The sequence below is a fragment of the Myotis davidii genome, unplaced genomic scaffold (genome assembly GCF_000327345.1).
Source record: "Myotis davidii unplaced genomic scaffold, ASM32734v1 scaffold734, whole genome shotgun sequence".
Lineage (NCBI taxonomy): Eukaryota > Metazoa > Chordata > Mammalia > Chiroptera > Vespertilionidae > Myotis > Myotis davidii.
In genome coordinates, this window is record NW_006286300.1 from 168527 (window position 1) to 179445 (window position 10919).

A 10919-nucleotide genomic window follows, 5' to 3' on the forward strand; every position below is an offset into this window, starting at 1 on the left:
CTAGCAACAAGTAAATCTAAAAATGAAGTGAATAAATAATCTGATGAGCAGAAAAGAAAAAGAGAGAACTGAGTGGAAATAAATTCTAAGAGAGAAAAAGGAAAGTACAATCAAAATAGAACTATACAAATGGCCAAGAGACAAATGAAAAAAATGTTCAAAGTCACTAATCATCAGAGAAATGCAAATTAAAACCACAGTGGGATATCACTTCACACTTGAGGAAGTGGAGAAAAGAGAACACTAGTTTACTGCTGGTGGGAATGCAGACTGGTGCAGCCACTATGGAAAACAGTATGGAGTTTCCACAAACAATTAAAAATGAAACTTCTATTTGACCCAGTGATCCCACTTCTGGAAATAAATCCTAATGACTCCAAAACACCAATTAGAATGAACATATGTACCCCTATGTTCAAAGCAGCATTATTTGTAATAGCTAAGATTTGGAAACAGCCCAAGTGCCCATCATCAGATGAATAGAAAGCTGTGGGACATTTACATTATGGAATACTAACATAAAGCAGGGAGGCATGGAACAGACTGACATACCTCAATGTGAGGTTTGGGGGACAAGAAGAGAGAAACCAAAGAACTTATATACTTACTAGAGGCCTGGTGCACGAATTTGTGTGCCAATGGGGTCCCTTGGCCTGGCCCGCAGGATTGGGCTGAATCCGGCTCTCTGACACCCCCAGAGAGGTCCCAGATTACGAGAGGGTGCATGCCAGGCCAACGGACCCCACCGGTGCATGATCGAGGCCGGGAGGGACACGGGAGGTTGGCTAGCCGGGGAGGGATCACAAGAGGGCTCCAGGGCGTGTCTGGCCATCTTGCTCAGTCCCAATCAGCTGGACCCCTGTAGAAAGCTAACCTACCGGTCAGAACATCTGCCCCCTGGTGGTCAGTGCATCGCATAGCGAGTGGTTGAGCAGCCTTAGCATATCATTAGCATATTACGCTTTGATTGGTTGAATGGTTGACCAGACACTTAGCATATGAGGCTTTTATTATATAGGAGGATATGCATAGCCCATGGATATGGCCAATAGGGTAATGGAGACCTGGGACGTGGGGGGATGGGGTTTGGGGAGAGGGAAGTGGGAAATATTTGTAATACTATCAACAATAAAAAATATATTTAAGAAAAGAAAACTATATTAACAGAGAGCTAGGGGCTTTTGAAAGTTGCATTTTTTAAATATTTGCTGTTGTTTAACTGTTTGGGATTGTAGTAAAAATAAAGCATTCTAAAGACTACCAATCTCAATAAAATGAGAGGTGCCTTAATACAAGTGACTGAATCTTATTTTCACTAGCTATAAAAGTTGTACAGATGCATGCAAAAATGCTTCATAAAGCAAGGTATGAAAGAGTCTATAGGATTTCACCAAGGCCCAAATCCTGCCCACTTTTTTTTATATAACTTATACGCTTGAAAAAAATTAAAATAATACTTAAGGACGTGTGAAAATTATATGAAACTGAAACTTCAGTGTCCATAAATAAAGTTTTATTGGGATACAGTCACACTCATTCAATTATGTATTGTCTATAGCTGCATTTGTGCTACATAGCAGAGCTATGTAGTTAGAACAGAGACCATAGGTCTATAAGCCTATATGGACCTTTACAGAAAAACTTAACTAACTAATGCTAATGATAATAAGAATTAGGCAAGGTCTAATTAGAAATTATTTAAAAATCAAGTAAAATTCAGATTTTGATATTAACCTGGCTCAAAGAGAAATAAAAAGATCTTATGTAAAGAGGCAATTACTCAATAAAAATTTGCATTTTATTCAGAGGTTTTACAAATACTAGGAAAAAAGATATAGCACAAATAAATCTACCTGAATTATCAAGCTTGGCCATTTTATAACATCCAATCTTACTTCTAAAATGGATTTAACTGAATGAATATAGTCCCTATTTTGGGTATAAATAAGGTATCTCTTGTCTTTGATTTCTAAAGATTATTTGCATGAGTAATAAAAATATAATTATGAAATAGGACACCAATAGGTAAAAGATTTTTCATAATACCCACCTTTGGAAGGCCAGGCTTGAATTTGAAGTTTCTGTTTCTCCTAAAGAGACAAATCATACACAGAAAAAAAAACGATTATAAAGATGAATGATTTCAAGGTCTCTATAACCCATAGAAATGGGTTATATACCCATTTCCATAACACAGATCACATATGAAAATGCTGTCTGATTCAACTAAGCAGGCACCTTTAGGAAGGAATGATAGCAAAACGATAACAAGGAAAGAGATGCCTGCTCTGTAATATAGGTATAAACAGACTTATGCCTGATAATCAATAACATAATGTTATATATTTAAAGCTTAAGTTTCATTTTCTTTTGGATGTTAATAGGTCTCTAATTTCTAATGACTACAGAAGATTTGTTTCTGTCATTTTAAGAGTTTAAATAGATGCTTATATTTTAATGAATTTTTTAAATGTACTTTCCACTAAAACTTATGGTTTTCCACTTTGGGAAATTAAAAATTCTCTTCTCCTTTTTTTTCTTGTTCATAATTCAAAAGCATACTTACATCAAGACCATTACTTTTTATTATGGCCACAGAAGGAAAGATAATACAAGCTAATAATGATGAATGTGGGTTGGGGAGTCATAAAGACCTGGGCTTGAATCCAAGCTCTTTCTCCTACTAAGGTATGATTTTAACCTCTCAAGCCTTGGTTTCATTACATGGTAATGTAAAATAAGAATGATAATACCACCTACCTCTCAGAGTTATTGTGAGAATTAAATTAGTATATTCATAATTCTGGATTATAGCAAGATTCACATAAATTGAAATATGATACTGTTAAACAATAATTTAGGGATTAAGGAATCCATTAAGGAATCCAATTTAGTCACACCCCTAGCTAGTGGTCCAAAACTATGCTTTCGAAGTATCTGGAATATGTTGATATAGGTAGCTAAAAACTTTTAAGTGGTCTACCATGCATGGTGTATCTATGTCCTCAAACCAATTGGATAAGTGTTATGTATCTATCACTCTATGTGGTACCATTCACCATTTCATAGAGAATTTTCCTGTCCAATCTGTTAGGACTGCCAGAATTGAAGGACAATTGCTGTTAAAGACCAGGAATCTTAAAAAGGGCTAATAGTGTTTTCTCTCTCTGGATGTAAGGTCCATCAAAGAGCAATAAAGAATCATCTCTATAATGAGTATATATTCAACCATGATTCTCCTGGTGAGATGAAAACAAACAAACAAAAACATACCAGCTTAATAATAGTTAAGATTGAGAGCACTAAATGTTGAGTATTTTTAAATCTTGCTTTAACTCAAAATTCTACTCATGAAGTAGTATCTCCATCACTCCCTCTTTTTTCACCCAGGATTTTAAATCTGTCACATAAAGTGATCCACATCACTGATTAATACTAACGTGAGAATTCCATGGGCTCTTTCCAATAGTTTGCTGCTAGCTGAGTTAGCGAATATCCCATCTTTGTCAAGCAAGGAGGTATTACTTGATAGTCTGCTCTGGTGAATCCCAGGGGTTCTGCCATTCCAGGCAATATCAAATGTATCACTGTAAAAATTAAATATAGTACAATTTGCTTTAGTTAATTAAAACATCTCTAACACTCTAAACTGCTTTAAAAAGTAAAATGAAACTTTAAACATAAAGTTTTAATTTAGACAAAATGCTAAACAAGCAGCAAGTGTTTTTTTATCAGAGAGATTATCAATCAATTTAAACTAATCTTTTATTCATTCAACACAAAAATTTTTCTATGGATTCTAGCATATTTATATGCAAGTGTGCATGTAGATGACCACATCATACAGCTGTCTTTAAATATAATGTAACCGTTTAACAATCAGTATATAATATAATGTAAAGGCATTTGTCTTTGTTAGGTTTTATAATTTTCAAATGCTACTGAAGGGATTTCCAATTCTAACAGGCCATCCCATTGTGGAATATTTCATTTCCTCCTGGGAGGTCTCACTATTACACACATGTCCATCCACTAGGGCTGAACACTATTCTAGGCACTGAAGATACAGGAATGAACAAAACAAATAAAATTATCAGTGACTATAATAAAAAGAGTTAACAGGGGGCTTTCCTTCCAGGTAGACAGCAAATTGCATTCATATTTGAATTCCTCCAGAAACCCATAAAAGCATTAATAACTTTTAAAGGAATAAATACTTAAGAGAATACACTAATACACAATCCTAACACATTTTTGAAATATGGAAAGCAGACGTAGACAGTAAATAGCTTTTCAGTAGTAAACCTTAAATTGGTTGTGGGAAAAGTTAATAAGCATTTCTATTTACTCTGCAGGACTCCTCAAAGGCTCTGAAACTGGAAGTAGCAAGTATCTTTAGAAGTGGTGAAAATGTAGGTTAAAAATGGGAACCCTAGTTGAAAGTCAGGTTAAGAAGTACTTAAAAATCCATGAAACCGGATGACCATCCCTCACTTACATAAGCAAGAGGTTGAAAGAGAAAACCATGCACAATGGAGGATGAGTAGGTTATATAGAAGTCAAAGGAAATACTGAAAACAGAGGTCTCAGTTTGTTACCCAGCTGGCTCCAGAATGCTGGCATCTGGGCTTCAGTTGACCCCTCAACAACACAAATTTGAACTGCACAGGTCCACACATTTTTTCAATAAATACTGTAAATGTATTTTTTTCTTAACATTTTCTTAACATTTATTTTTCTCTAGCTTACTTTCTTATAAGAATAGTCATAATACATGTAACATATAAAAGCTGTGTTAATAGACTATTTATGTTAGCAGTAGTTAAGTTTTTAGAAAGTCAAAAGTTATATGTGTAACTTTAGTGCACAGGAGGGTCGGTGCCCCTAACCCCTGTGTTGCTCAAAGGTCAACTGTATAGTCTCCAGGCAGAAAATTAGAATAAACTTTTGTGTGAAATTTGACTATGCCAAGAGGAAAGACCTAAAGATAATGGTAAGTTCCAGAGACTACTCAAAGATTCCAATTAGCTTTTCAGTATCTCAATCCTAAATATGAACAGTTGACCAAGGCTCACTAGACATCTGAAGGAAGTCCCTCGCATGAAACATAAAGATCAAAACAATCAATCATAACACAAATAGTTTGAAGGAAAAAGACTAGACAGGGAAAAGAAAAGAATTTTTAAAGCTATCATTATTATCTTTAGAGAGCTGAGAGAAAATATTCCATGTATAAAATAAGAACAAGATGCTATAAAAAGTAAGCATAGAAAAGATAAAATTAGTAACAAAAAATGTATGAAAATTAAAATATGACACTAATGAAAATGCAGTAGAATATACTTTCACACATTCAAAAATATTTATTGAGCACCAACTAGTGCCAATTATTTTTCCAGCAGTGGGCACATATGAATTAACATACTAAAAGTTCTACCCTCATGAGGATTAAATTCAGGTGGAAAAAGACAAATAATAAACACATGACAAAATATATTGTATGCTGCATAACAAGCACTAAGGAGAAATTTTAAACAAAAAGAAGTATTTTTTAAAAATGTGAGAATGTTAGTCTTCTTAATAAGGTAGTTAGCATCAATAAGGTTCCATTTACACAGAGATGTAAACGAGATTTTTTAAAAAAAAATCAAGCAGTTATCTGGGAGAAGAGTATTCCATGTAGAGAGAAGAAAAAACACAAAGTTCCAGAGGCAGAAATGTTGCTAATGAGTCTGAGATATATTTAGAAGTCAGCCAGATCATTTATTTTAACCTATAAGCTTAATCAGGTCAGTGTTTTGCTCAAAATCATCCTGTGTCAGACAATAGGGTGCTGAAGGCCTGGGGTGAGGCAGGGAGTTGGGGGGAGGAGGGCTGGAAGGGAGTCAATGGGGGGAAAAGGGGACATATGTAATACTTTCAATAATAAAGAATTATTTTTAAAAAAATCATCCTGTGTTTTTCTCATTCCCATTAAAAGCCAAAAATTCTTATCCTATATAATAAAAGAGAAACATGATTGACCGTCCCTCTGCTACACTCATCAGCCAATCATGAGTATGCAAATTAACCCAACAAAGATGGTGGGTTAATTTGCATACACAGGTGCTGGTGGAGAGTGGAGCGGCTTGGGGAACCTGGCTCCTCAAACCGCCAGATGGAGAGCATAGAGGGAGACCTGGAGGCTTTGGAGGACTTGGCAGAGTGGGAGGCCATGGGCCATGGTATGGAGACAGAGCAGAAAGGAAAAAAACAAGAGCACAGGGAGCACCAGGAATTCTGGGAATAGTAGTTCTGGTGCAGCCCCAGGACTGGAAGTGGAAGCCCAGAGTGTGCGGAGCACCAGGAATGTTGGGAATTGTAGTCCGGTGGCAGATGGATCTCCTAGACCAGTGATGGCAAACCTTTCGAGCTCAGAGTGTCAGCATTTTGAAAAACCCTAACCTAACTCTGGTGCCATGTCACATATAGAAATTTTTTGATATTTGCAACCATAATATAAAAAAGATTTATATTTTTGATATTTATTTTATATATTTAAATGCCACTTAACAAAGAAAAATCAACCAAAAAAATGAGTTCGCGTGTCACTTCTGACATGCGTGTCATAGGTTCACCATCACTTAAAGGGAAGATATCCTAAAACTTCCAGGAAATCTCCAATGAAGCAAAGAAAAAGAAAAATGCCTCTATTAATCTGTGAGCAACAAACCAAACTGAGTTGGGGTCTCAGACAATTCACTCATCTGATTGCAAAGACAGACAGAAACTCCCAGCTTGGAGAGGGCTCCCCTGAGGGCTCCCAAATTGGAGAGGGTGCAGATTGGGCTAAGGGACCCTCACACCCACCAGTGCACTAATGTCGTGCACCGGGCCTCTAGTATAATATAAAAAGTATATGTAACATGGCCTCCTCCTCCAATTTTATCTCCTATCACTCTTCCCCAGCTTACTCTATCTCAGCCTTGCTGATAATACTCCCCAAATTGACCTACAGATTCAACATAACCTTATCAAAACCCCAGCTGCCTTTTTTTTTTTAACAAACTGACAAGCTGATCCTAAAATGCATATGGAAATGAAAAGAACCCAAAATAGTCAAAATGATGTTTACAAAATACACCAAAGCTGGAAGAATTATAGTTCCTGATGTGTAAGCACACACAAAGCTGCAGTAATCAAGATAACATGGTACTGGCATAAGGTCAGTGGAATAGAATTGAGAACCCAGAAATAAATGCTATAAGTTATAGTAAACTGAGTTTTGAAACGGTGTCAATAATTCAATGGAGGAAGAACAGTATTTTCTTTTTTAAAATGTTTTTATTTATTTGAGAGAGAGAGAGAGAAAGAGAGAGAAAGAGAAAGAGAGAGATGATGAAAATCATCAATCGGCTGCCTCCTGCATGACCCCTACTAGACATCAAACCCACAACCCGGGCATGTGCAGTGACCAGGAATTGAACCATGGACCTTCTGGTTCATTGGTCAATGCTCAACCACTGAACCACACCAGCCAGGCAAGAACAGTATTTTCAACAAGTGGTGTTGAAATAACTGGATCTCCACAGGCAAAAGAATTAAGTTGGACTTCTATCTTATAACAGATACAAAAAATAAACTCAAAATGGATAATATATCTAATTTTAAGAGTTAAAATTATAAAATTCTTAGGAAAAAACATAACCCTTGTGACATGGGCTTAGGTAAAAATTTCTTAAATATGACAAAAAAGGATAGCCCCCAAAATAGATAAATTAGACTTCATAAAAATAAAAAACTTTTCCACTTCAAAACACTACCATAAAAAAGTGAAAGGATAATTAACTCTCAGACTGAGAGAAAATACTTTCAAATCATATACCTGATAAGGGAACTATGTCTGGAATATATAAATATATCACTCAAAAATACTAAGAGAACCTTATTTAAAAATAGGAAAATTACTCAGAAAAGAAATGAACTACCTCACAGACTAAGCATTGTGTTTAGAGAAAAAAGTTAACCTCAAAAAATTAAGAGGGTTAGGATATATAACCCCAAAATATGCTACTTTGGCATAAGGATTATTTTTAGCTGAAAAGAAATGAGATTTAATACATAACAGGAAGAGTTAGTTCTCTGCCCTCAAAAGCAAGGCATAAATTCCCCTTTGTGAAGGTGTCCCTCTCTCCCTTACAAGGAAAAGGAGAGCAACTCTTCTCATCAGAGACACAGAACTGACACTGAGAAGAATTTGCATAAACAAACCTTATGAAAATAACTTCCATTAGCTTCCCCAAATATTTCCGAGTCATTTCCCCACTTTTTAATCATTCCCTAAAGCCAAAATAACCTTTTCTTTGTTAACAGAATATAAGACCCCAAGTGTAACTGCTTCTAGATTTGCTTTTCTATGAATACTGAATCACATAAAATATTAATAAAAAATTATAAAAATCTATACATGATATAAAACTACAAAAAAACTACAGATACACATATATGCATATTTTGAATGGTGAATAAACTGTAGTTCAGTTAACATGAATGTACTAATATAAATTTCCTGGGTTTGATAATGTACTACTATTACATAAGATGTCACTTAAGGGAAACTGAATGAAGAGTACATGAGACTCAATGAACTATTTTTTTTCCTTTTGTACTATTTTTGAAACATCCTGCTTTGAAAAATAGAACATAACCTTAAAAATTATTTTCCTATTAGTTCCTTATTTAAACTCTCTAATACTTTTTTTGGGTAGCCAAGTCAGTATCTTTAAGTTTTTATAACAACTTTGTTCTGTTCTTCTGGTTAAGCTTTTTATTAAGAGGGACAGAAGATAAGACAATAATCAAACATTTTAATTACAAAAATTTTCAGCACTATAAAATATTAGTAACAACCCAGATAACCAATAATTAGAAATAGGTGAAATAGACTTTGTTATACCCACTCAATAGAAATCTATGAGGGCATTAAAAATCATGTTGCAGAATAATACTTAATGGCATAAAAGATGTTTGCATGTATTATTAATTTATATAAAATATGATTGTATTATCACAGTTTTGTTTAAGGCAATTATATTTATACTTGGAAAGAAGAATACATACCAAAAAGGAATTATCTTTAATGGGCAAAGTAGATACTTATTCAGAAGACATATGAATTATCAAAGAAGATAAATCACCAATCCTATATAATAAAAGCCTAATATGCAAATTGTTCCCTCAGGCAATCATTTGACCAAGAGACCAGGAGTTCAACCGCTCCCTATGACATGCACTGACCACCAGGGGAAGACATGGAACATGGAGGGTTGGGGACACACTGTGACCTCTCGCCAGCTACCTGGGGGTGGGAATGATGGAGACGGAGGTGTGGTGAGAATGTGGAGTGTCCGCCGAGCTCACTCTCACTCTCCCTGCCACTCTTCGCCAGGATGCCAGGGCTCGGGCACCAGGAAAGCCCCCACACTCAGGTGCCAGGCACCTGCAAGAAGCCTGCTCCGCACATATGTGGCCTTTTCTGGGTGAGCCAGGCTGCAGTCGCCAGGACCGCAGGGGCTGGTCAGGATCCCCATAGGTTTGCACAGGAGCTGGTCTGCAAGGCCGGCCAGGAGAGACTGTGCTGCACCCCAGCCCGCAGCATCTGGCTGCGCTCACAACATCTCCGTGTGGGGATGCGGGTGCCGTGACACAGGCGGAGAGGGGTGCACAGGAGTCCGGGGGCCCAGGTGCTGCCCAGGACCCAGAGGTCAGCTGGGACCTGCCTTCCACACCAGACACTTGCGCTTCGATTGCCGGTCAAGCCTAGGGACTGCACCCATGCACGAATTTCGTGCACTGGGCCTCTAGTAAGTACATAAGATGCTGTACATCATTAAGCATTAGGGAAATGCAAGTCAAAAATACAATGAGCTACTACTTCACACTCACTAAGGTAGCTAAAATAAAAAAGACAGGCAAAAACAAATATTGGCAAGGATGTGGAAAAACTGGAACTCTTTATACAGTTACAAGTGGGAATATAAAATGTCGCAGTCACTTTGGAAAATAGTTTGGCAATTTCTCAAAATGTTAAACAGAACAGTCACCATGTGACCCTTTACTAGGTATGCACTCAAAAGAATTGAAAGTATATGTCCACACAAAAACTTGTATATGAATGTTTACAGCACCATTATTCATAAAAAAGTGGAAATAATCTAAGTGTTGATCAACTGATAAATGCATAAGCAAAATATCCATACAAGAGAATATTATGCAGTCATAAAAAGGAATTAAGTACCTGTACTAGAACATGCTACAACATGGGTTATCCTTGAAAACATTATGCTCAGTGAAACACGTTTCACACAAAAGACCACATATTATCAGACACCATTTATATGACATTTCCAGAACAAGCAAATCTATAGCGATAAAAAATGGATTCATATTTACCTACAGTTGGATTGGAGAAGAGAAACGAGTAAGTAGGAAGCTTTTTTTAGATGTGATAAAAATGCTCTAAATTAGATTTCGGAATGGTTGGTCAACTCTGAAACACACCAAACCGAACTGAAATGTATACTTTAAATAGGTGAAGTTTTGTGGTATGCAAAATATCTTATCTAATAATAGACAAACATGGTAATTGACCATACCTCCGCTACACTTCCCATTGGCTAATCAGCAGGATATGCAAATTAACTGCCAACAAAGATGGCGGCTGGCATCCACGCAGCTGAAGCGAACATGAGGCTTGCTTGCGCCAGTGATGGAGGAAGCCAAGGTTCCCCGCCTGCCGCAGCCCAGCTCTGAGCTGATCTCTAAGAAACAATGTTTCAATTATAGAAGCAAAAAAACCCCCAGATACCTGCTTTCAGCCTTCAAAGCTGGAGCGAGCAGGACCGAAACAATGTTGCAATTATAGAACCAAAACAAACCCT

General features: G+C 36.6%; 1 protein-coding gene across 1 annotated transcript in view; it reads right to left on the bottom strand.

Moving 5' to 3' along the window:
* The window catches only part of MYO9A (myosin IXA), a 349884-nt gene that overhangs the window by 119580 nt on the left and 219385 nt on the right, over window positions 1–10919 (bottom strand). Inside the window, exons 16-17 of the mRNA XM_015560068.1 lie at window positions 3441–3587; window positions 2051–2090 (exon numbers count right to left, since the gene is read on the bottom strand). Of these exons, the coding sequence (XP_015415554.1) occupies window positions 2051–2090; window positions 3441–3587 (187 nt within the window). The remainder of the gene's footprint in view (window positions 1–2050; window positions 2091–3440; window positions 3588–10919) is intronic.